Here is a 21,836-nt window from a genome sequence, read left to right as displayed (position 1 = left end):
GTGGGCATTGACCAGGCATAGGGGTTGGGGCATGAGTGGGGGCGTTGCTTCTGGGCAGAGGGAAGCCTCTGAAGGCGCTGTGGTGTGCAGAAGTGGGAGTTTATTTGCAGAACTGAAAGAAAGCTAGCACGCGGGAGGGTTGGGGAGGTGTGAGATGAGCTGCAGCAGTTGGCCAGCCAGGCTGTTCAGCACTATGGGGTCAGGCTGGGCATTTGGGTTTTAGCCTTAGAGCATGGGAAGCCATTCAGCGGGGAGGGATGGATGGATGGATATATCATGCCATACCACATCATACCAACACAAAGACAATGCACAACACATACCACAACAGAAAACACAATAGGTAGCACACAACATAACACACCACACCACGCTATAACACACAATGGTCTTGGTTTGCCATCTACCAGCTCTGGCCCACATGGGGACTCACTGGATGCTGCTCCCAAGAGACCCTGCCCAAGGGCCCATTTACGTAGCTCCTTTAGACCACGCCGTTTTTAGTAGCTCTCTCCTTAACCCCTCTCCCCCTCCAAACCCCCAGATTAGTGGCAACAGAGAAATGTCACAGATGTTGGAAAGATTTAACCTGTAGGGAAGGAGCTTCTAAAGCGAGTCAGTGGTTTTCATGCCTGCCTGGTTGAGTGTGGAGGTGCCTGAGATGCATCAGGGCCTCTGATGTAGTGAGGGGAGGAGGGTGGAGGCCCCTGCCCCTGCTCCAGCTGCTCCATCTCAGCTGCGTTAGACTCAGGATTTTGTCAGTAATGACAGTGACAAAACCATGACAACTCTCCCTGCCCTAGTGGGGATGGCGGCCCTGGGGCCAGCTCTGCTGCCTCCCCATAGGCCAGCTGGCCGTGCATTCAGAGCACCTTGTCATGGGTGCTGGCCCACTGTGGTTACTGTCTCCTCGCAGCTGGAAGTGCCTCGGAGAGAGTTTGCTGGCCATGTACAACCACCTCACCACCTGCGAGCCCCCGCGGCCCAGCCTCGGCAAGAGGATTGACCTGTCTGACTACCAGGACCCCAGTCAGCCTCTGGCGCCCTCTGTGGTGGTGGCGCCCGTCAGTGTGATCCAGCCAAGCCTTGTCAGTGCCAGCCCGTCTGTGACCATGACAGAGCCTGTGCTTTCCTACTCCTCTGTGGCTGCAGCCAGCTTCCCGCTGCACAGTCCCAGCCTGCTGGAGACAGGTGTCCCTATGGGTGAGCGGGCCTTCGGGGGAGATCCAGTTTGCTGGGCAAGGAATGAGTTTGGGTGGCTCTGGTCGCTTCAGGGGGACAGGTGCTGCTGATTCTCCTGGTCTGAGGTTTGAGCAAGAGCACCGGGCTCTGAAGAAGAGCCTCTCGGCCTGCTCCTGGGGCTGCTGCTCCTTAGGGGCTTTTGCTCCTCAGGTGCTGCTTCAGTAAGAAGGCCTCTCAGAGAAGGGGTCAGGCTCAGGGATACAAGGCTCCTTGGGACCACTCGACACCTGGCTGATAAGTCGCGGTGTAAAGGTTCCTCTTCCGACTTGTGACGTGTGAGCTGGCAGGTCCCTCTGTTGGTTCTGCTCTGTTGCCGGCCTTATGCCGTAGCACTCAGCGCGGCTGTACACTGACAATCTGAGTTCTGTGGCCTTAAAAAATAGTCAGCAAAGTTACCACAGCGTATGGTAGTATTTTTTTAATGGTTTTATCGATTTTTATCATCATTGGGGTTATAAAAGATTTCAGACAAAAATTCCCAAGCCTGTTCTTGATCTTCTATGTCACTGAAAAATATCTACCAGTTCAAGAAGTTTCTGAATGAGAACATACACAATTGTTTCTAACTTTTTAACTTAATTACACGTGACTCTCTGCTCTCGTATCATTCCTAGAATTCTTTTCTTCCACATCATGTCATTAAGTATGCAGGATCCTGAGCAATGGGTTGGGTCAGTGTTGCTGCTGCTTGCTTTAACCCATCCCAGGTTCATCCATGAGGCCCCAGAAGCTCTTGGAACCATGCAGCATGCAGGGAGGGGGCCGGGGGGATGTTTGACTCTGCGACCCTGGTGTTCTGTATCCGTGGGAAGTAGTCCTGATATTGGGCTTGCGGACTCTGAATTTGAGGAAGGAGTGAGGGGCAAGCAGTTTGAAATGAACTGTACTCAGAATGCTGTTGTTAAAGAAGAGATGGGAGATTTCTTGAATGTTAAAGAAGTAAAGATGAACCATGCTGGCACAGATGGAAAGAAGGCACTGTTGCTGTTTGTGCTGCATTTTTAAACCTCTGCCCCTTGTATGATTTCAATTTGCATTCTTTGTGAAGGCGACATTTCTGGGGGAGATAAATCCAAGAAGGGAGTAAAGCGGAAGAAAATTTCAGAAGAGAATGGGGAGACAGCAAAGCGGCGATCTGCGCGTGTCCGAAACACGAAGTGCAAAAAAGAAGAGAAGGTAGACTTCCAGGAGCTTCTGATGAAGTTCTTGCCGTCCAGGTATAGTGCATACTTTTTCAGATTTGCAGACACACAAACTTCCAGCACGTACCACCAATGTTTCTTATTCCATTGCCACCCTTTCTGGGCATGGCCTCTGTTTTCCCATAACATCTGTGCAGATGACTGAAGCACAGATCTCACTGGATCAGGATCTAGGGCTCTTCTTGCCTCTCCTGCCTCTGAATTTCCTGAGGGCGGGAACCATGACTTGTGCTTCCTTTGGAAGACCAGGCACTTCCAGTGCCCTCAAGAGATGAATGGATTCCGGAATTGGAGGTGACACACTCAGATCTCTGTGCACTCACACCCACTTTGGGGAGGCCTAGGGCTGCTGTTCCTTGGATGCAGACACTGGGAGACCCCACAGAAAAGGCCCACCTGCTTTCAGGGGAAGCACTTGCCTGGTTTCTCTAGGCTCAGCAGTATTTCCTCACATTCTGAGAAGGTGGAGGATGGGCTGGTAAATCCTTCCTTGGTTTCACTGGCTCTTAGTGTTTCTCAGAGAAGCCTTGCAGGGAAGAGAAGGGACCAGGCTGCCTGGAGCTGGGAGTCCTGGGCCCCAGCGCTCCTTCCATAGAGTTTCGCCAGCCCTCCCACTTTTTATCCTTGCTTCTCACCTCTTTCACAGGCTCTAGGACCCTCGATTTCTGAGCTATCCTGGGGTTTATGATGCCAATAGATGCACTTCTTTTTATTTCTGTTTTTCTTTTTTTTTTGTTTGTTTGGGTGGCTTCTTGATGTTCCCCTCCTCCCACCCTTAGTTGAATCGAGAAAACAGTTCAGTTTCTGTTGGTCCATCATCTTTCTGCCTTCTGACATGTGGTGGTCACAGTTCTTATCTGCTGGGGCTTCCTCCCCCATCGCCTGTGTCTTTGTGTGTTGATACATTTTTATTCTTAACAGCCACTGGTGTGGAGCTGGGGGGTAACCATGTGTATTCCATGTGCATCTTTACCTAGGTCCTCAGCTTGGGTTTTGGCTCATGACAGTTTATTTCAGTGATGGCAATATCCAAGTGGAGGAAAAGGAGCCAGAGGCTTTAGGTGGACTGTAAATTCTTTTTACAGCAGAATTCCTATTTTTTCCTATTTTATTGCCTTTCTTGCTTAGAAATGGAGGTAGTTCTCAGTAAGCAGAGGATGCAGTGTCTCTCTCTGATCAATTCCTCCTAAGGTGCAGTAACTACCCGGAACAGGTTTCCCTTTGACAGGGCCACAGGATGGTGCTGTGGTTGATGACACAAGGGGTCTGAGTGACCTATTTCCCCACCTGCCCTACAGTCCTGTTGTCCCACCCCCTTTATCTGAAATCGTTTTTACTTTTTTATCTTTCAGTGCAGTCCTGTGTGGTTTTCACATCTGCTTCTTTGAATGGTCAGGCAAGAGCAATGTGACTGCTTGCCTGCAGCAGTCACCCTGGCTGTGTGTGCGCCACAAGCAGATGAATACATTGAAAAGTGCCCTGAGTGTGTGTACTGCAGGGCCGTGTGGCTGAGGGGAATCTACAAGGATGTTAAAACATGGTCCTTGGGAGGAGTTGGAAAGAATGGTACTTGCTGGGAGAGGCACCCACAGTTCCAAAGCTCTGTGAGAAGCCATGGGGAGACCGAAGTCAGAAGGGCCCATGTGCCCCCGTACTTCATACACCCACCTACTTTCTCCCTGCTCACTGGGCTCCCCTCGGGTCTTTGGGCATGCAGATGTTCTTCTGGCCTGCTCCCCCGTACCTCTCCATGTCCTGCTTCTTTGCGTGGTCATCCCTTTCCTCCTCCAGCATCAGTGTAAACATTACCCCCCTCTCGGAAAACTTCCTGACTGTGCCATCTCAGTGAGGTTTCTATGACAAGCACTCTGTTGTGGTTGGTCCTCATTTCGCGTCTTTATTTTGGTGTATCTGCTTGTTGTCTATCTCTCCCATTAGAAGGTAAGCCCACAGTGGGCCGGATCTGCCACACTTATGGCAGAATCCTGGTGCCCAGTACGGTGCCTGGCACATGCCGGTGCTCAGTAATCGTCTGTTGATGGAACGAATGAATGAGTAGGGTGCAGACCAGTCTGCAGCTTATGAAGGCCTGGAGAGAGGCAGAGCTGCCTGGAGGCTGGGTTCCAGACCCTGCCACTCACTTATTCTAGTTTTCTTTTGCCTGGCACAGATTTTACTTCTCTAATAGTAAGAATTCAGGTTTCAAAATGTGTGGTGTGGCTTTTGTGATTTTGGTGTGTTCGTGCAGGTTAAGAAAACTGGACCCTGAGGAGGAAGATGACCCCTTTAGTAACTACGAAGTTCAGTCAGAAGCCAAACTGGAAAGCTTCCCAAGCATTGGCCCTCATAGACTATCATTTGACTCGGCCACGTTCATGGAATCTGGTAGGAATTGAACAACGTGATCCTTCAATGTAGGGGATTCGTACTCCTGTTATCCTGTAATCTGCTTAGGTTTTGTTCTGGGAAAATGTTTCTGGGTGTGTTTTAAGATGTGGTCAGGGGGCTGCCTGGATTTGTCTGGGGCCTGAGCTCCATGGCCAGCTGGGAGGTCTGCCGAAATGGTCCATGGTCATACTTGACTATGCTTCCTGAAGGACTTGTGCTTCAGGCCAAATCCAGGGGTGTGGTTTGTATGTGACACAACTGTGGAGTGCATGTTGTGTGCCAGACACCATGCTTTGTATTTTTATTGCACACTCTCGCTCAGTGCACATGGCAGCACTTGGAGGTCAACCTTTTAATACCCATCTTAGACCTGGAGATTCAGAGAGGCTTGCTCACAACTGGTAAGGGCTGGAGCCGGGACTGGAACCCGGCAGCCTGGCCTCAGCACCACCATGTGGTGGGAGGACACGGGCTCTCTTCTGCTCCCACCCTGCCCCTGCCATTGCTCTCCTCTCCCTTCCAAAGAAAATGGGAGACCCTGCTACAGAAGGTCCTTCATTCAAGTCAGATTGTTTCTCCTTCCCCGGGCAGAGAAGCAGGATGTGCACACATTCCTGCTGGAGAACTTGACCAATGGAGGCATCTTGGAGCTGATGATGCGCTACCTGAAGGCCATGGGTCACAAGTTCCTGCTGAGGTGGCCCCCGGGCCTGGCTGAGGTTGTGCTCAGCATCTACCACAGCTGGAGGAGGCACAGTACCAGCCTGCCCAACCCGCTGCTGAGGGACTGCAGCAACAAGCACATCAAGGTCAGGCTGGGATCAGGGGATGGGCACAGGGATCTTCTGGGGATGTGGGGCTGCTGCCGTGTTGAGCCTGCTTGGCTGCATTGACTTCTGGGCCTGGAATCTGGGCCCCTGGGGGGTTTGAAAAAGTAAACCATGGAATCAGGTTTGTGCCTAAAGAGATCTCTGGTGGCTGAGCGGAGGATACCCTTGGGGTTGAGAGTGGGCAGAGGGTCCTCAGGAGGCTGTTGCTCAGTGGGTGATAGTGGTGGCAGTGGGGTGGGGGTTCTGGAGACAGAGCTGAGAGGTTGAACTGAACGTGGAGGTGAGGGGGTGAGATGGGGAGGGCTTCTAGGGCTGACTCAAGCCCAGGCCTGGTGACGGGGTGGTTTACTGAGATGGAGGAGAGCCAGCAGAGAGGCTGGGGAAAGTGAAGACTTGGTTGTGTTTGAGGTTCCAGGGACTGTTACTGATTTTTAAACAGGAAAGAAAATGGACATGCAGAGGCTAAGTACAATTGCTTAGGGGAGCATTGGGGCCTCCAGTGGTGGGAGGCCATGCATGCTCAGCCCGTCTACCTGCTGCACCCCAGGCTACTCCATCAGTGCCTCCCAGGGCTCAAAGTACCCAGGGTGCTCTGGCCCCCTTCACCTAGTGGAGGAAGAAGACTGGATGCTGAGGAGGGAGTACTGAGAGCTCTCAGGGATATCCCTGGTGGTATTTCTGGTTGGGTTCACTGAAGGTGAAAGAGCTTGGGGTTGGCAGATACTTAGAGCCACATGGGCCAGTGTTCCCTGGTGCCGCCCCTGCTGGGACCCCCGGGACTGCCTCCTGGCATTTTCTGCCTTCTGAGTCTGTCCCCTGGGGGCAGTGTGGAGTGGCAGGAGAAGCTGAGGCTTTGGTTCCCAGACAAACAGGTTGGTCATTTCCCAGCTGTGCCTGCACTTGGCCAGTGCCTCCTTATTGCTGAGCCTCTGCTTCCTCGTGTGCCCTGGGAGCAGTGTGCTGACCCTGGGTACTTTTAAAGGTTGAGTGCTATAGTGTGGATGCAGCATCTGGCCTGGCATTTGGCAGGTGATAGGACTACATTTGTCACGGGGCAGTCCCTGAGGACTGAAGACTGGTCTCTGGTGTGCTCCTAAGTGTTGTTCCAGTGTAGATTCATGTGCTTCTTCTAAGGTCCTGGCAAGTAGCCACCGATTACCACCTACTAAGTGGGAAGTAGGTAGAAGAATAATATTTTTACCAAAGTAAATTTTATTTTAGTAATGTTCCATTCCCCACCCTTGGACAACTCTTTGTGACTGTGCTCCTGACCTTTTGGTGCCTGTCCTGCAGGACATGATGCTGATGTCTGTCTCCTGCATGGAGCTCCAGCTGGACCAGTGGCTACTGACCAAGGGCAGGAGCTCTGCAGGTAGGAGGCAGTCTGTGTTTTTATGGCAGGAGTAACTTTCTGAACCTTCAGCAATCAGGAGGAAGGGGGTGTGGGGAGACGGAGTCATGGAATTCAGGTTTGAATCTGTAGTATGCACATTTCCTGGGTTGGATTGTCAGGCCTGGAAAAATCCAGGGTCTCGGAGAAGTCCTTCAGACACTCAAGAAGTGGTTAGCAGCAGCTGATCCCCAGAGGGAGCCACCCACCTGCTTTTCTGTTACTTAGGATCAAAGGAAGTGGGATCTTAGTTTTCTCAAGTTACCAGACAATTTATGTGTCCCAATTATTTTCCCAGCTAGAGGGCTGAGGGTTACCTCTAGGGGTCAGAAGGACATCTGGACCCTGCACATGAAGTTGACTCGTTCTGGCCTGGTTGTTTTCAGTGTCTCCTCGGAACTGCCCTGCTGGTGTGGTAAATGGCAGGTTTGGGCCTGATTTCCCAGGAACCCACTTCCTGGGTGACCTCCTGCAACTGTCATTTGCTTCGTCTCAGCGGGATCTGTTTGAGGATGGCTGGCTGGAGTTTGTGGTCCGCGTGTACTGGTTGAAGGCTCGGTTCCTGGCGCTGCAGGTTTGTTCTGTGATCAGCTGCTTGGGGAGCATGCCCTGGCACCTAGCAGGGATGGAAGAGAGCCAGATGCCTCATTGGGGATGTGTATGCACGCATGTGTGGTACCTGCCTGACCACTGGGCTCAGCTTGAGGAACTGGGACATGGTGGGGAATTTTCAGCAGCTCAGCAACCCCAGAGTGGCCACCAGTCTATAAAGCATATCAGCTGTAAGGGGTTTCCTGTGCCCCTATGGAACCTTCACTCACGATTGCCCTGGCATCTTGACCCTTTGCTTATGTTTCCTGAGAAAGCCTGAGTGAGTACATGAATGGCAGCAGAGCTTTCTAAAAGGGAATTAACCACCTGACTTGTGTGAATACTCGGAAGGCTTTCCTTCGGAGCCTGGCCTGGAAGGCCGGGACAGACTGGTTGTTAGCCAACACCTTTGTGCATGGCGATACCTAGTGCACTGTGGGCAGCTGAGTAGAAGTGTCACAGTCAGCTCTGGAATTAGGACAGGCTTAGCTTTTTTAAAAAATTTTTTTATTGCTGTGTGGTTGCCTCTCACTCGCGTCCCCAACTGGGGACCTGACGTGCAACCTAGTCATGTGCCCTGACTGGGATTCGAACCAGCGATACTTGGCTCACAGGCTGACGGTCAATCCACTGAGCCACAGCAGTCAGGCAGGACAGGCCTAGCTTTTAATCCATTTATTATTGTGATTTTTGAGCAAGATACTCAGTTTTGCTCAAGTGTCCTCAGTGTTCTCACCTATAATATGGGGTTAATGATACCACCCCCTGGAGCTGTAGTGTGATTTCATTCATCTGTTTGTCCATCTATCTATCCATCCACCCAGCAAATACTTAGCCCCCTGCACGTGTCAGGTCCCTTTTCAGAGGGTATAGCAGTAACTGGATAAAACTGCCCTCATTGTGCCTGCAGTCAGTCTAGTGGGATCAGGAAGGTAAGGCACCTGGTGTGGCAGAGTGAGTTCCTTTCCTTCTGGCCCTGTCCCTTAACTGCTTTTACTTTGACCAGGGAGACATGGAGCAGGCCCTGGAGAACTATGACATCTGCACAGAAATGCTCCAGAGCTCCACTGCCATCCAGGCAGAGGCAGGGGCTGAACAAAGAGACATTGTCATCCGGCTCCCCAACCTCCACAATGACTCAGTCGTTTCCCTGGAGGAGGTGAGTGGGAGTTTTCTTAATGGTGTTGCTTGGTCAAAGATTTATGCTGGGTTGGCTCAGTTAGACTAGGCCCCACCTGTCCCTGAGGACCAGGAGAGCGGCTCACAGGCTGAGTAGGGCTCCTTCCTCCCTGGGGAGCATGAATGCACCTGGGAGGGGCAGCTCCGGTGCACAAGGGCTCCTCAGACTCACACCCCGCCCCCCCAATGGTAAGCTGTCCAGGTGGCAGGGGGCAGGGGTGGAGGTATTTACTAGCACGATTTAGAGTGATCATTGCTCAGCTCTCTGGGCTGTGTGTGGCAGCAGCCCCAGCAGAGTTAGAGGGAAACTCCAGCAGAAGCAGAACAGTGCTGGTCTGGCTGTGGGGCTGGGTCAGCAGTGCGTGGTATGTGTGCTAGGCTCTGCCAGCTTCTAACCCTGCTCTCACCATGCGTCTTCAGACCCCACCGGTTCCAAGGCTGTGCCGTGTCCCCGGTAGCTGAAAGAGGCCCTCAGATTCTTAGAGAGCTGTTTTGGGGCAAGGTGAAGTGCAGTGCCCCTGCTGCCTGGGGACTATGGCGGGACCCCTGTGAGGAGAGGGTCTTGTGGGTTAGTGACGTATGCCACCCTTTGGCTCCGGGCTCACTGAGTCTCTGGCAGCCTGATGCCCCATGGTCCCACGAGTCTGGTTCGCTGGCTGGACTGTGACGACAAGACTGTCCAGCTATTTTGTCATACACTTTTCTGAACCTCTCTGCTTCTGGGTAGCTTTTGTGTGTTTTTGTTGTTGTTATGTTTGTTTTTTAAAAAATTGAATGCCTTGACCTTAATAGAAATACTTTTTATAAAGTATTCACCTAATGTAAATGCTGATATATTAAGGGGAGTCTAATTTTGGGTCTGATAAATGCAAACATTGGCTGGATTCAGGGAGCATGTGAGGTGTTTGTCCTTGGGCAGCGATTCTGGGTTTCTTCCAGATCGATAAGAACCTGAAGTCGCTGGAGCGGTGTCAGTCACTAGAGGAGATCCAGCGGCTGTACGAGGCTGGCGACTATGAGGCCGTCGTGCACCTGCTCCGCCCCACCTTGTGCACCAGTGGGTTTGACCGGGCCAAACACCTGGAGTTTATGACGTCCATTCCCGAGAGGCCAGCCCAGCTGCTGCTGCTGCAGGTGTGTGCTGCTGTGTCCCCCTCACCCACTCGTGCCCTCCTGGCTTGGTGTGACTTTATTCCCTGGAGGCTTCGAGGTGGTCCTTGAGAACCTAGAAGAGAAAAGTGGGAGTAAAAACCTCTAACTCAGCACCCAGAAAGATGCCAGTTGGCAAATGTGGGAGAAAGTTGGAACTTGGGTGTGCAGGTTCTAGGGTTGTACATGGCTCAAGGTGAGCCCACACTTGACTCTGAACTTCTTTGCATGGCGGCGGAGGAGGAAGAATAGTTAGGACATTAGCTGTCCATCCCACCTGTTTGTTCCTTTGCCTGTGTTTTTAAATTATTTTTAAAGTACTCTTCAGTAGGTATAATAATGGCTAAAATACAGTGTGAAGAATCAAGATAAAATAAACACCCGTGTATGATCATGTAGTTGAAGGAAGAGAACACCAGTGTGATGTCTGAAGGCCATGTGCCCGCTTGGCTCCCTCCATGCCGAGAGCTTGCCAGGTGCCAGGGGCTTACGGGCCGGCACTGGGCATTTACTCAGCCTCTCTGTGACTCAGGTCCTCAACTCCAGGTTGGGAACAATCATTGCCCTCACCTCAGAGGCCTGTTGTGGGGATTATAAGAGTTATTGTGTGTTGGCACTGTGCCTGGCTTGTATCAAACGCATGGACATGCCAGCTCTCATCACTGCCACCCTCCTCAGGAAGCACCGAGCTGGACATGGAAGGCGATGAGAGTGATGTGCTTAATAGCACTGGGTGGTCCAGTGTCCTGCCTCTTATGGGTCACACGCCAGTCAATTGTATTTATTACCTTATTGGGTCCTTCTCCTTCAATTTGGAAAGAGAGCCCAGTGTTTTCTCAGGTTTTTTGCTCAGATTACATGAGGCATTGTAGTTAATACCGTTCTTGAACTGGGAAACAGTTAAGAGGTGCAGCTGTGGGAGCAAATGGAGGCATCCCCGCTCCGGTGAAGGGGAGGAAAGAGCTGGTTCTGGAAAGGGAGGGAAGGGGGCAGAGAGGAGAGGTAAGAAGGAGGGTCCAGCTCTGGGCAGAGAAAGTCAAGAGGTTGAGGGATGAGATTGTCTGACCTCAGTTGCCATGGCAGGTGGGGGAGAGTCCAGCATGGCTGTGTGTGGGAGGGACAGTTGGGTGTACCCAGGCAGGCCACTGGGTGGATGGGGAGAGAGAGGCCAGTCCTCTCTGCCTTTGTAAGGTGGTCCCAATGGCTCGGATGTCGTCTTGCTCCTGTAGTCCACAACTCCTGGGTGTGGCAGATGCCCTGTTAGGGGGAGCTGCTATATGGACGGGCACTGAGCAAAACTATGGGCGAGGCGAGGCCTGGACCAGGAACCATGGACGCTCCTGCTTTTTGCAAATAAGTGACTCCTGGTTTTTGCTCAGTTTCCTATTGGGGGTGGGGGGAGGGTCTTACTGATTTGGAGTGCTTTTTACATATGAAAGATATCGATCTCTTTCTCATCAAATGTTGAAAATATTTTTCCCAGTTTGTTGTTTGCTTTGTAATTGTATCTTGTATTTTTTTGATATACAGAAGTTTTGAATTATGTTGTCAAGTCTTTTGATATTTTCAAGTGTTTTAGATTTTTTTCATTATGCTTAGACAGCCTTTCCAAGACTGGAAAAAATATTTATCTGCTCATTCCATACGCATGGATTGAATTCCTACAGTGTTCCTGGCGTTGGACAGGAGAAGCTGCCTCTAACAGAACCTGTATTCTTCTACAAGGGAGGCAGACAGATATGTCAGCAAACACACACGAAGTCCTGTTTGCCTTTGTTTTCTTCCAGTGGTGTTACTGTTCCACGTTGTGCATTTAAATTGTTTCATCAACCTGTTATAGGATGGGGGTCTGCCCGGGAATCCTCCCCTCCAAAGTGTGAAGGCTGTCTCTCCCACTTTTTATGTTTTTCAAATTAATATATAGTTTTCTTATGGTTGAGCCGATTCTTAGTTCTTACTATTTTTGGTTGCTGTTTTGAGCAGGACCTTTTTGTTGGTCATGTTTTCTAACGGTACAGGTCTGGTCTATAGGAACCTTACTGATTTTTTCATGTTTATTTTTCAGCTAGCCACTTCACTGAATTCCCGTTAGTTCTGAGAGTGGTCATTTGTTGGCAGTTATTCTGCCTTTTAGCTCTTTCTGGCCTTGAGCACTGGGGATTATGTCACAGAAGAGCGCTGCTGGCAGGTCCTTGTCTTGACTTTGACTTCCATGGCAACTCTGGCTGCAGTTTAAGGTCAATATTCTTTATCCTGCTAGAAAATATCCTTCAGCCCCTTGCGTGTTTGGCATTTGATCAGGAGGGGTCAGCTCGGGCCTCAGGGGCTCCACGTGTGCACCCAGTAGGTGCCTTCCCACCTTATTGGCCTCCTGCTAGAGTGCTGTTTTCTTTTAAAGAAACACGGGCCTTGTGTCCCTGGCAATTAGGGCTTTTACATTGGGGGTGGTTTTGATCTGTGTTCAGATGTTGCAGCACATACCAAAGGCAGCTTTGGATGTGTCTGTCCCCACACCTGTCTGTGTCGCCTCAGTGTGTGGCAGCTGCACGTGTGAAGGCTGGCAGGAGCCGCTGCTGTGCCTCAGCTGTCGTGAGGTCAGGGCCGACAGGGCGCCAGGCAGCAGGTGCTTCCTGTGAGTCTAACAGGCTGCCCGCCAGATCTGTGAACTCGCGGCCAGGCTGGTCTCCATGGTGATGGGAGAGCCTGAGACCAAAGGGGCTTAAATGGGTTTGTTCTAGAGCAAAAGGAGAGGGAGATTGACAAGAAGCCATGGCTTTCAAAGAGGAAATTTTAAAATAGCAGTCGGAGTGCAGTGTGGCCGAGAGCACCTTCATGTCAGGATGCTGTGCTGAGTGCATTAAGTGATGCCCATTTAATGCCCAGGGCACCCCGAAAGGGTGTTGAGATGGCTGGTGCGCAGAGGGGCTCAGTGCCTTGCTCCCCTGGTACTTGGCTTCAGTGTTGCCTGGCCAGTGCCCCTGCCCTTGTCTTGTCTCAGGCCCTCCTCTGTGAGACAGTCCCTCCCTGGCAGTTGGCCTCCCCTGCTGAGACCCTCCAGAGCCATGGCCCTGGATGAGCCCATAACTGGGTGGCCTGGGGGACAGTGAGTACTGACAGAGGTAATGGAGTTACTCAGCCTCATTCTGGCTGCTTGCTAGCTCTGTGGCCTCACCCAGTGTCCCAGATTTATAAAAGAGGAGACTGAGGCAAGGAAGTTCAACACCTTTCTGAAAGCTCCCTGGATGATGGCCTGTCATGCGTGATTGCACACAGTGAGCTGCGTGCCCTTGCAGACTCCCCAAGGCTATGTATGCTCCCCCTTTCCTTTGGACTGCCCCTCGTGTCTACATCCTGGCCACCTGCCCCACAGTCCAAAGGACCAGGTGCGGTGAGCACTGTCACAGCCCTCTCAGCACGCCTTCCTGTGCCCAGGACTCCCTGCTCCGGCTGAAGGACCACCGGCAGTGTTTTGAGTGCTCTGACGTGGCTCTGAACGAGGCGGTCCAGCAGATGGTAAACGCAAGTGAGGCTACAGCCAAGGAGGAGTGGGTGGCCACAGTGACCCAGCTGCTGCTGGGCATCGAGCAGGCCCTCTCGGCAGACAGCAGTGGCGGCATCCTGAAGGAATCGTCCTCTGCCACCGGCCTCATCCGGCTCACCAACAACCTCATCCAGGTAGCGCCCTGCCCTGCCGCAGCGGCTGTGCCTGTCTGATGCCCCCCTTTTCCATAGTTCACCAGCTTTTATCATGAGTTAGGTACCCCCAGGGGATACCCTGGCTCCTCTGGCTGGAGAAAGGTGGGTACCGCCGGTGGTGAGTGGCTGTTCACTGGCTGCAAACCCTCCCAGCCGGAGCTGGCAGGGCCTCGCTCGGGGTTAGAGACTGCGCAGCACTTGGCGCCACAGGTTCCTGCTAGACCCCCTGTTTGGGAGGAAGCAGGCTCTGCGCAGGAGGCCCTGGCCTGTGTAAGTGAGCCGGAGTCAGAGCTGGCTGGAGCCCAGGCCTCTGCCTCCTGCTGGGCTCTCCACCACCCCCGCTGTCCTGGCACTTGTAGCTGAGGGGTGGTCACAGCACTCTGCATTGTCCAGGCAGGCTTTGTGACAGGGAACCTTCCTCTGAGCCCCTCTCGGCTCTCTCCTGACAAGTTCCGCCCAGGCTGTCCGCAGGCTCTGCCATGTCCTCATGCTTAACATCCCTGTCCTCTGTTTCTGCCCCGTTGTCACTGCTCTGCTGCAGCCCAGGCCAACAGCATCTCCTGCTTGAACTGTGGCAGCACGCTCCCTGCAGTCCTTCCTGCCCCTCTCCCCTCCCATCCAGCTGCCACCCTGCCTCGGAGGCACCTTTGCAAAACGGAAAGATGAGTGCGCTTCTCCCTCACTTCACCCTTCACATGCCCTCTGGGTGCCTGTCACCCAAAGTGCACTGATCCACCATCCTCCCTCTCCACCCACATCTTTCATTTTCTCGGCCACTGCTGGGGCCTCTGCCTGCATACCTGTCCTCTGCCATCACTCCCTGACCCCCCTGGGGGTCGGGCACACCACAGCCACTTAACCTGGCAACCTTCTCCCAAGGGCTCTCCTCTGCCTGTCCCCACCCCTCTTCTGTGACCCCACTACAACCCTCAGTTGCTTCCAGCACAGCAACCATACAGGTCCCTGGCCCTTGCGTGGCTTGTCTCTGGATCTTCCCCCTGGACTGTTAACTCCCCTGTGCCCTGTTCACCTCTGTCACCCTTGCGTGTGGCACAGGGCCCAGCACACCGCAGGGACCGCATGTGTCATGAGAGAGGATGGTCAGAGCTGGCTCCTCTGAGGCCTGGGCACAGCTCTGTTGTTGGGCTCTGCGGCCCTGGGTTTGGTGACCTGAAGGGATGCTGCTGCGTCAGTGTTTCCACACCGAACAATGGAGACGGGCCCCTGCCCCTCCCCCTGCCCTGCACTGCGGACTCTCCCTGGGTTGGGGGGCGGGGGCGCTGGCCCTGCTGTGACTTTCCTGTCCCCCCCAGATCATTGACTGCAGCATGGCTGTGCAGGAAGAGCCCAAGGAGCCCCATGTCTCCTCAGTGCTGCCCTGGGTCATCCTGCACCGGATTATCTGGCAGGAAGAAGACACCTTCCACTCCCTGTGCCACCAGCAGCAGCTTCAGAACCCCGCAGATGAAGGTGGTGGGACGTGGGTCCGGGTGGGGGCTGGTCCTTGAACTGTGTGTCCCTTGCCTCCTGCCTCTGCCCCAGGGCCCTGCAGCCCTATCCAGGTGCTGTGAGTGGGCTTGGGGCTTAGCTGACTAGATTTTTTTTGTCTCTTGGACAGAGACAGAGGCTCCCTTAGAGAGTTCACTGTGCAGTGGGGTCAGGAGTCAGTGAGCGTGTGAAGCATTTTATATCTGGTGCAGGTGTCAGTGCAGAGGAAGTGACAGCCTGGTGAGCGCTTACGAAGGGTGCCGGCGCCGCTCTGAGAGGCCTCACGCCTGCTAACTGCTTGGATTTCCACCAGAGCCCTATGAGCTGGGCAGCCATGTGCCAGCCCTTGCACTTAACCACAGTACCCAATGGCTCCTCCTGTGTGGGGGGCCCTGCGGCCGGGGGATGAGCGTGGCTGGAGGGCAGCGTGGTTCCAAATCCCAACTGGTGCTTCTTGGCTGTGTGACCTTGGGCAAATCATATAACCTCTCTGCCTCTGTTCCCTGTATCCATGCTGGGGATAATGGTACCTGCCCCAAAAGGTTGTTCCGAGGACCACAGGGCATAATAAAGCCATCACTTGCTGTGGCAAATCAGGGCAGGTACGTGGAGGCTCTGAGTGCAGAGTGGTCGTTGCGAATTGGGAGGCTGCAGAGGGCAAGCCCAGGGCCCTTCGTTGGAGATGGCACCTGAGCCGTCAACGCAGTGGACCCAAATTGCATAAGTTACACAACAGTTACAGCTAAATGACATTTACGCAAGATCATCTACCAGATGATTTTCCCCTTTGGTTTTCTTGCATTTTCTGTCTAAACTTGGTCAATATACATATACCTTGTATGTAACTGTGACTGTAATACACATATTTAACTAGCTTAAAATTAAATTTATTGGTGTTTTCCTTCGGTAACTTGAAAAATCAGAAAAGTAGAAAGGAAAGAAAACAAACCCTATCCCAGTGAGCACGGAGTTAACATGTGATGTGTTGCCTTCCGTTCACTCTCTCTCTGTTTGCTTACTCCCCAGTTATTTGTCAGCTCCTCACTGCATGTCAGACCTCTGTGAATCAGATACTCCAGGCTCTGACAGGTGGGAGGTGACAGACAAGAACACCAGTGGCACTGAGCCAGTGGCTGGCTGGGTGGGGGTTGGGCTGAGGCCTGAGGGGAGAGCAGGGGCAGAGGAGGACACTGGAGAGATGGAGCAGCGTGGACACGGGGCCAGGAGAGCTGGGCCATGCGGGATGGACAGGGAAGGGGCCAGACTGAGAAGGATGCTAATTAATAACCTGTTTCCTAAAGCTCCTTAGTCTTCACAATGCTACTGAGCTGGCTGCAGTGTTTCTCTCTCACAGGTCACGCTTCAGGTGAACACCCCATGCATACCTTTTTGCTTCTGCCTAGTTGATTTTTAAAAAATTAATTTCTAGGATGAATATCTTTAGAGCTCTTAACAAACAGTACCTCTGTATTTTCCAAAAGGGTTTTAGTGAATGGTGAAAATTAAAGTTTACAATGATAAATGCTTATTATTTTTTTAATAAAAATAATACAAAAAAACAAAAACAAAAACAAAAAAACCCTCGTGGATTAGGGTCTCCTTTCCCCCAGATTAATTATGCAAACAAAATAGTTTTTATAAAACTGCCAGTATGCAAATAAGAAAAGGGGCATCAGTCAAATGCCATAAACTTTGAAAATGTAGGCCAGAGAAAGAAATCAAAGATTCTGGTGGACTGGCAGCAGGTATGGCTCCTGTCTCCTCCTCTGCCTTTAGTAGGAGGACTGAGGGAAGGGGGTAAGTTGATAGAATCCTGGGATTTATTATTTATATCCTCATTTATAGAGAATAGACTAGGAAGGAAGGCCCTCCCTATTTCCCTGGGCCTGGCAGGCACTGGAGGGGCTGCTGGGTCCTGCCATCTTCCAGTGACCAGACTATTGAGGGAAGGGGCCCAGGGATGGAACACACTTCTGGTCAGGTGGTGAGGGGCTTGGTGTAGGATGTTTGTCACATATTGAGTTCTTTGGAAGCAGACACTGAGGTGGTTTATTGGGGATCATTACTTGTGAAAGGAAAGGGGAGGAAGTGGGATGGCCTAGCTGTGATGCAGGCCTGACAAAGACTTGGCCCAGAACAGGGAGCTCTGGAGCAGGAGGTGCCCATCCAAGTTGTACCAGGTTGGACGGAAGTAGCCAGGCCTTGACATTCCCATCTTTCTCAGTCACTGGATATGGGCTCCCGCGGGCAGTGCGTGACCTTGGGTGAGGGGAGCCTCTGCAGGTGCAGCAGATCCTGAAGGAACTGACCACTGAGGGCTGTCTGCTGACTGCACTCCTCCCCAGGCAGCAGGTCCTACCTTAAAGCAGATCTCAGAGGAGAAAACAACACCTAGGTCCTCCAACAGTGACTGCATACAGCCCTAGCCAGGTGACCTCCCTTCTACCTCTGTAGACATAGGCTACGGAAAAGTGGATTGAGAGCAACACCTGCTTTATAATGAGAGCTTTGAGGAGAGGCCTTATGTGGGAAAATTCGTTCATGATGTATTGAGCACTTACACAGTCTGGAGGAACTGCCTTAGCTGACTATAAATGGGATCGAAAGAAATGACATGGCAGGTATTCCAATACTGAAGTCCACTCCCCACCCCAGGTGGGGGACAAAAAGGAAGGAAGAATATGCCATGCGTAAAACAGATGAACTTAGTTTGGAAGAAAACATAAACAAAGAAACAGGCAGAGGCCCTGTAAATGATTTGCACAAGAAAATTATTTATTTAAAAAATTTGAGCTGATGAAATGAAAAGGAAAATTGCAAAACTAAAGGAAAACACTGCAAACCATATCTCACCATTATAACTTAATAAACCAAAACCGTAAGGAGCAGAATGAATACAACTGAACCCAGTGGATATGATTAGGAGCTAAGAACATTGGAGAGAAAGAAGATGAGTTGACTGGCGTGGAAACAAAGATGGTCCAGTGTGAGGACAAGTGGTGCTCTGATGGAAAGACTTCAACAGTGAGGCTGAAGAAGCAACCAACCCAGTGTTAATACAGGAAGATTTCTCTGATTTGTAATAAGAACTGGGTCTTCAGATTGAAAGTGTACGGTGTATGAGGCTCATTTCAGGTTTCTCCATAGCAGCACTCCAGGCAGCTGTGGTGACGTCTGTATGTTTACACAGCTCAAGGAGAGCAAGCGCGACCGAAGCTTTCGAGCCAAGTTGTTTGTGATTATAGTGTAACGGGGATTCCAGCTCCTAGGAGTGCTTCTTAAAAACACTGCTGGGTGATGAAGTCAGTAAACCAGCACCAGTCTGAATGAAAAAGCTATAGGAAGGAACTTACGATGAGCACCAGAAAGCAACCGGGCTAATGAAGGCTGCAGAACAGAATCTAAATGTTATACACCGAGGAGCACTACAAATAATGTCCCCTCCCCAAAACTGGGAGATGGAGGGAAAGAAGGAAGTGTTACAAAGGTATTGCTAATCTTGTATAATAGTCATTTCATGCTGTTGAAAATGGAAACTAAAAGAACAGTTAAAAAAACCTAATGGCTTGAACTTCCTAGTGACCTTCTGGTTTTTTAATAACCAGTGCTTTTCATACTTTTTTAACTTGGACAACCCAATAGTAAAAAGAACAAAACAAATTTCATGAAAGAGTCTTTATTCTACTGGGTGTGATTTCCTCTAATATTTTCTATCCTAATCCTCTTTTAAAATGTTAGTTATAAGCCCACTAATGGGTTATGGCCCAGTTTCAAAACTACTGAGGGATCTTTAAAGAAACTAGTAATATTCCAGTGGTGAACAATCACTTAACTGAAATTTGATAGTTTTTTTCTTCTCTAATATCCAAGTAGACCTAAACATAAGGATTTTTCATTTAAGAAATGGTGTATGTAGTACGGGTTCCCTTGTTATAAATTATTCGTTTTTTCCAAAGTGTCTCATATGCCCAGTAAGGTGCTGCCAGTGATGCTCACCCAATGTCTGCTTCGTGAATGAAGCATTTTTTTCTTCATGCCTTACTGCATGATTTGAATTGCTTAGTAAAATCAGTCAAATCATCACTTATTTAAAAAGACAAAGAGATAAAAAAGGAATGCAAGGGAAATCTGTAGCTACCTTGGTAACGAAAGCAAAGCCCACATGGGAGAGACTGCCTGCAGCCTTCATGTGTGCGCCCGCTAACTCATTGTCGGTCCGTTCTCTCCCCAGCGATGGCCGAGACGCCCATGCTCCCTTCCTCCCTCATGCTGCTCAACACAGCCCATGAGTATTTGGGCAGGAGGTCCTGGTGCTGCAATTCCGATGGGGCTCTGCTGCGATTCTACGTAAGTGCTGCTGGGCTTGCTCGGCCTGCTCCTGCCGTGGGGCCTGCTGTACTTCTTTGACTTGTTGAGCAGATGTGACTACTCAGAGTTTCCAGAAAGCCTGAACATGGTGTTCTGTGCACCTGAGGCTCAGGGGCTCTGGGCCTGGCCTTGAACTGTAGGCAGACTTAGAATCACTGGTCGTTGCTGAGTCTGTTATGGGTTGGGGGAAGGGCCAGGCCTTTAATAGTACTTTTAGAAGTAAATACTGCATTCACCACCTTCTGTTGAGTCCTGTCTGCCAAGCACCACTCATCATACCACGTAGTAGTTGCTTAATCAATAGCTATTGAATTCATGCAGTCAATAAATACATACTTAGTGAGCAAAGATAGACTTCCTCGCTTTTGCCAGCTTTGATTGATGGCTCACTGGTGATAAGCAGTATGTTCCCCGCCCCCATATCTTACTGTTGAGTCCAAGGCCAAGCAGCTCTCAGACAAGTTACAGAGCCCAGGAGGGGCTCCCAACCCAGCCGGTAATATCTGTAAATAAATGTTTTAGTGGAATATAGCTACACCCACATTTATATATTAATATTAACTAGGGCTGGTTTTGCAGTACAGTAGCAGGGTTGACAGAGTTCATATGGGCTGGGATGCCTAAAATATTTATTATCTGGCCCTTTAAGAAAAGGTTTGCCATCCTCTGCTTTATTCCCTTTCAGTGAGCAACCCCTCCACAGCTGCTGTCTCCCTCCTCAGTCCTCCTGGTCCTGCTCCACTGCCCTCTGCTTTCCTCATGACTCATCACCTAGCATGCCTTGTCACTTACTCTGTTTATGAGCGTCCCTTCTCCATTGAAATGTAACTTCCACGAAGGTAGGGATTTTTGTTAGTTTTGTTCACCTCTGGATTCACGTACCTAGCCCAGCATCCAGCCCATAGTAGGTGCTTAATAAACATGGACTGAATGAATGAGACTAATGTATGTGTAAAGTACTTGTAGGAGGACTTGGAGACCCATCTGGCTGGCTCAGGGTCCTAGAGCTGGTTAGAGTCTGAGGTGGGTTCCAGCCCCAGCTGTAGGTGCCTGAGTGTGTGCCCCACCCTGTGAGCTTCGAGAGCCTATGGGGTGCCCATCCTGGGTCAGCTCTGTGTTCCTGGACCATTTTTGAGAAAATCGTGCCAGGCTGAACTTCTTAATGCTTCTCAGGAATCAGTGACTCCTTTCTACCTTCCTTCTCCTAATTAGAGAGTGTTGGGGCACTGTTTACTTCCACAGGGTCGCCTCCACAAGGCAGTCTCCCTTATACTGATTTAGGGGCAGGTTGAGAATGAATTAGCACCTTTGCAAACTGGTGTCCAGTGGGAGTATCACCGAGAGGAAAGAGTAGGCAGAAGGGGTGATGATGGCATGGTCCTACTCCTGTTTTTTGTGTTTTTTTTGTCTCGTCTTTTTTTGGTAGAGCATGAATTTTAGCTGCCAGGATCTGCCAGTTGAATTGGGGGGAGTAGAAGTGGTATGAGTACTGCTGTGTTCCATAGCACCTAATTTTCCTGCCTTTGGCCCAGCTGCGGCGACTGCACTTCTGTGGACACAGCCCCTGTTTGTTAACTGTACCCTCTCTGCTCAGAGTTTGACCATCCCAGTGCCCTCTGCCTGCCGTACTCTTCCCCAGGGTTTGCGTGGCTGGTTCATCTTTTCCTTCTTGCCATGCAGGTCTCAGCTCAGAAGGCACCTTCTCAAAGTGGTCTTGCCTGGCCCTGCCACTCTCTGTCCCATTGACTGCTGGGCAGCCTTGCTCTTTGTTTCTGTATCATCTGCCCCTCACCCAGCAGATGGCATTCCTGGAGATCAGGGACCTTCGGAAGTCTTGCTGTCTGAAGGATCTCCAGGGTTCTGAGCAGTACTTGGCATAGGTTACTGCCCTGTTGATGTTTATTGAGTGAATGAATAAACAAACATGAAGACATTCATTCACTGATCCAGAAATGCTTGCGGAGCATTCATCATTCTGGGTACTGTGGAGTTTAGGGAGGGGAACACTTTATTACGGCCTCTTCTCAGGGCCCCAGATTTCTGGTCTGCAGGGAAAGGACTGTGTCTTGAGAATGCTTGTGGCCAGCAAAGGGAGACCTTTGGCTGCCTTCTTTTCCTGCGGGGTGAAAATGTTCTTGAGGGGGAAATCCTCTTGGATTTCATATTTTCTTAAGTTATATTTCTTTCCATATGTTCTGTTTGGATTGTTGAATGCTTATCTGTTCATCTATGCTCAGCTCAAGCAGCCCCTCCCCTGTGGAGCCTTCACTAACCTCTGGCTGGTCCCTCTTACGCTGTGTCCTGTGTGTCGCA

General features: G+C 51.0%; 1 protein-coding gene across 1 annotated transcript in view; it reads left to right on the top strand.

The window, feature by feature from the left end:
- CABIN1 (calcineurin binding protein 1) overlaps positions 1–21,836 on the top strand; it is a 128,795-nt gene that overhangs the window by 17,603 nt on the left and 89,356 nt on the right. Inside the window, 11 exon segments of the mRNA XM_090292689.1 lie at positions 917–1,203; positions 2,291–2,459; positions 4,693–4,829; positions 5,424–5,641; positions 6,956–7,034; positions 7,439–7,626; positions 8,650–8,802; positions 9,762–9,956; positions 13,404–13,646; positions 14,981–15,137; positions 19,387–19,502. Coding sequence (XP_090148815.1) covers positions 917–1,203; positions 2,291–2,459; positions 4,693–4,829; positions 5,424–5,641; positions 6,956–7,034; positions 7,439–7,626; positions 8,650–8,802; positions 9,762–9,956; positions 13,404–13,646; positions 14,981–15,137; positions 19,387–19,502 — 1,942 coding nt within the window.

This window comes from Furipterus horrens, unplaced genomic scaffold, assembly GCF_987537825.1.
Source record: "Furipterus horrens unplaced genomic scaffold, mFurHor1.1.pri manual_scaffold_11, whole genome shotgun sequence".
NCBI classification, from domain to species: domain Eukaryota; kingdom Metazoa; phylum Chordata; class Mammalia; order Chiroptera; family Furipteridae; genus Furipterus; species Furipterus horrens.
The sequence above is the reverse complement of the archived record's forward strand: the minus strand, read 5'-3'. Positions and strand labels throughout refer to the sequence as shown.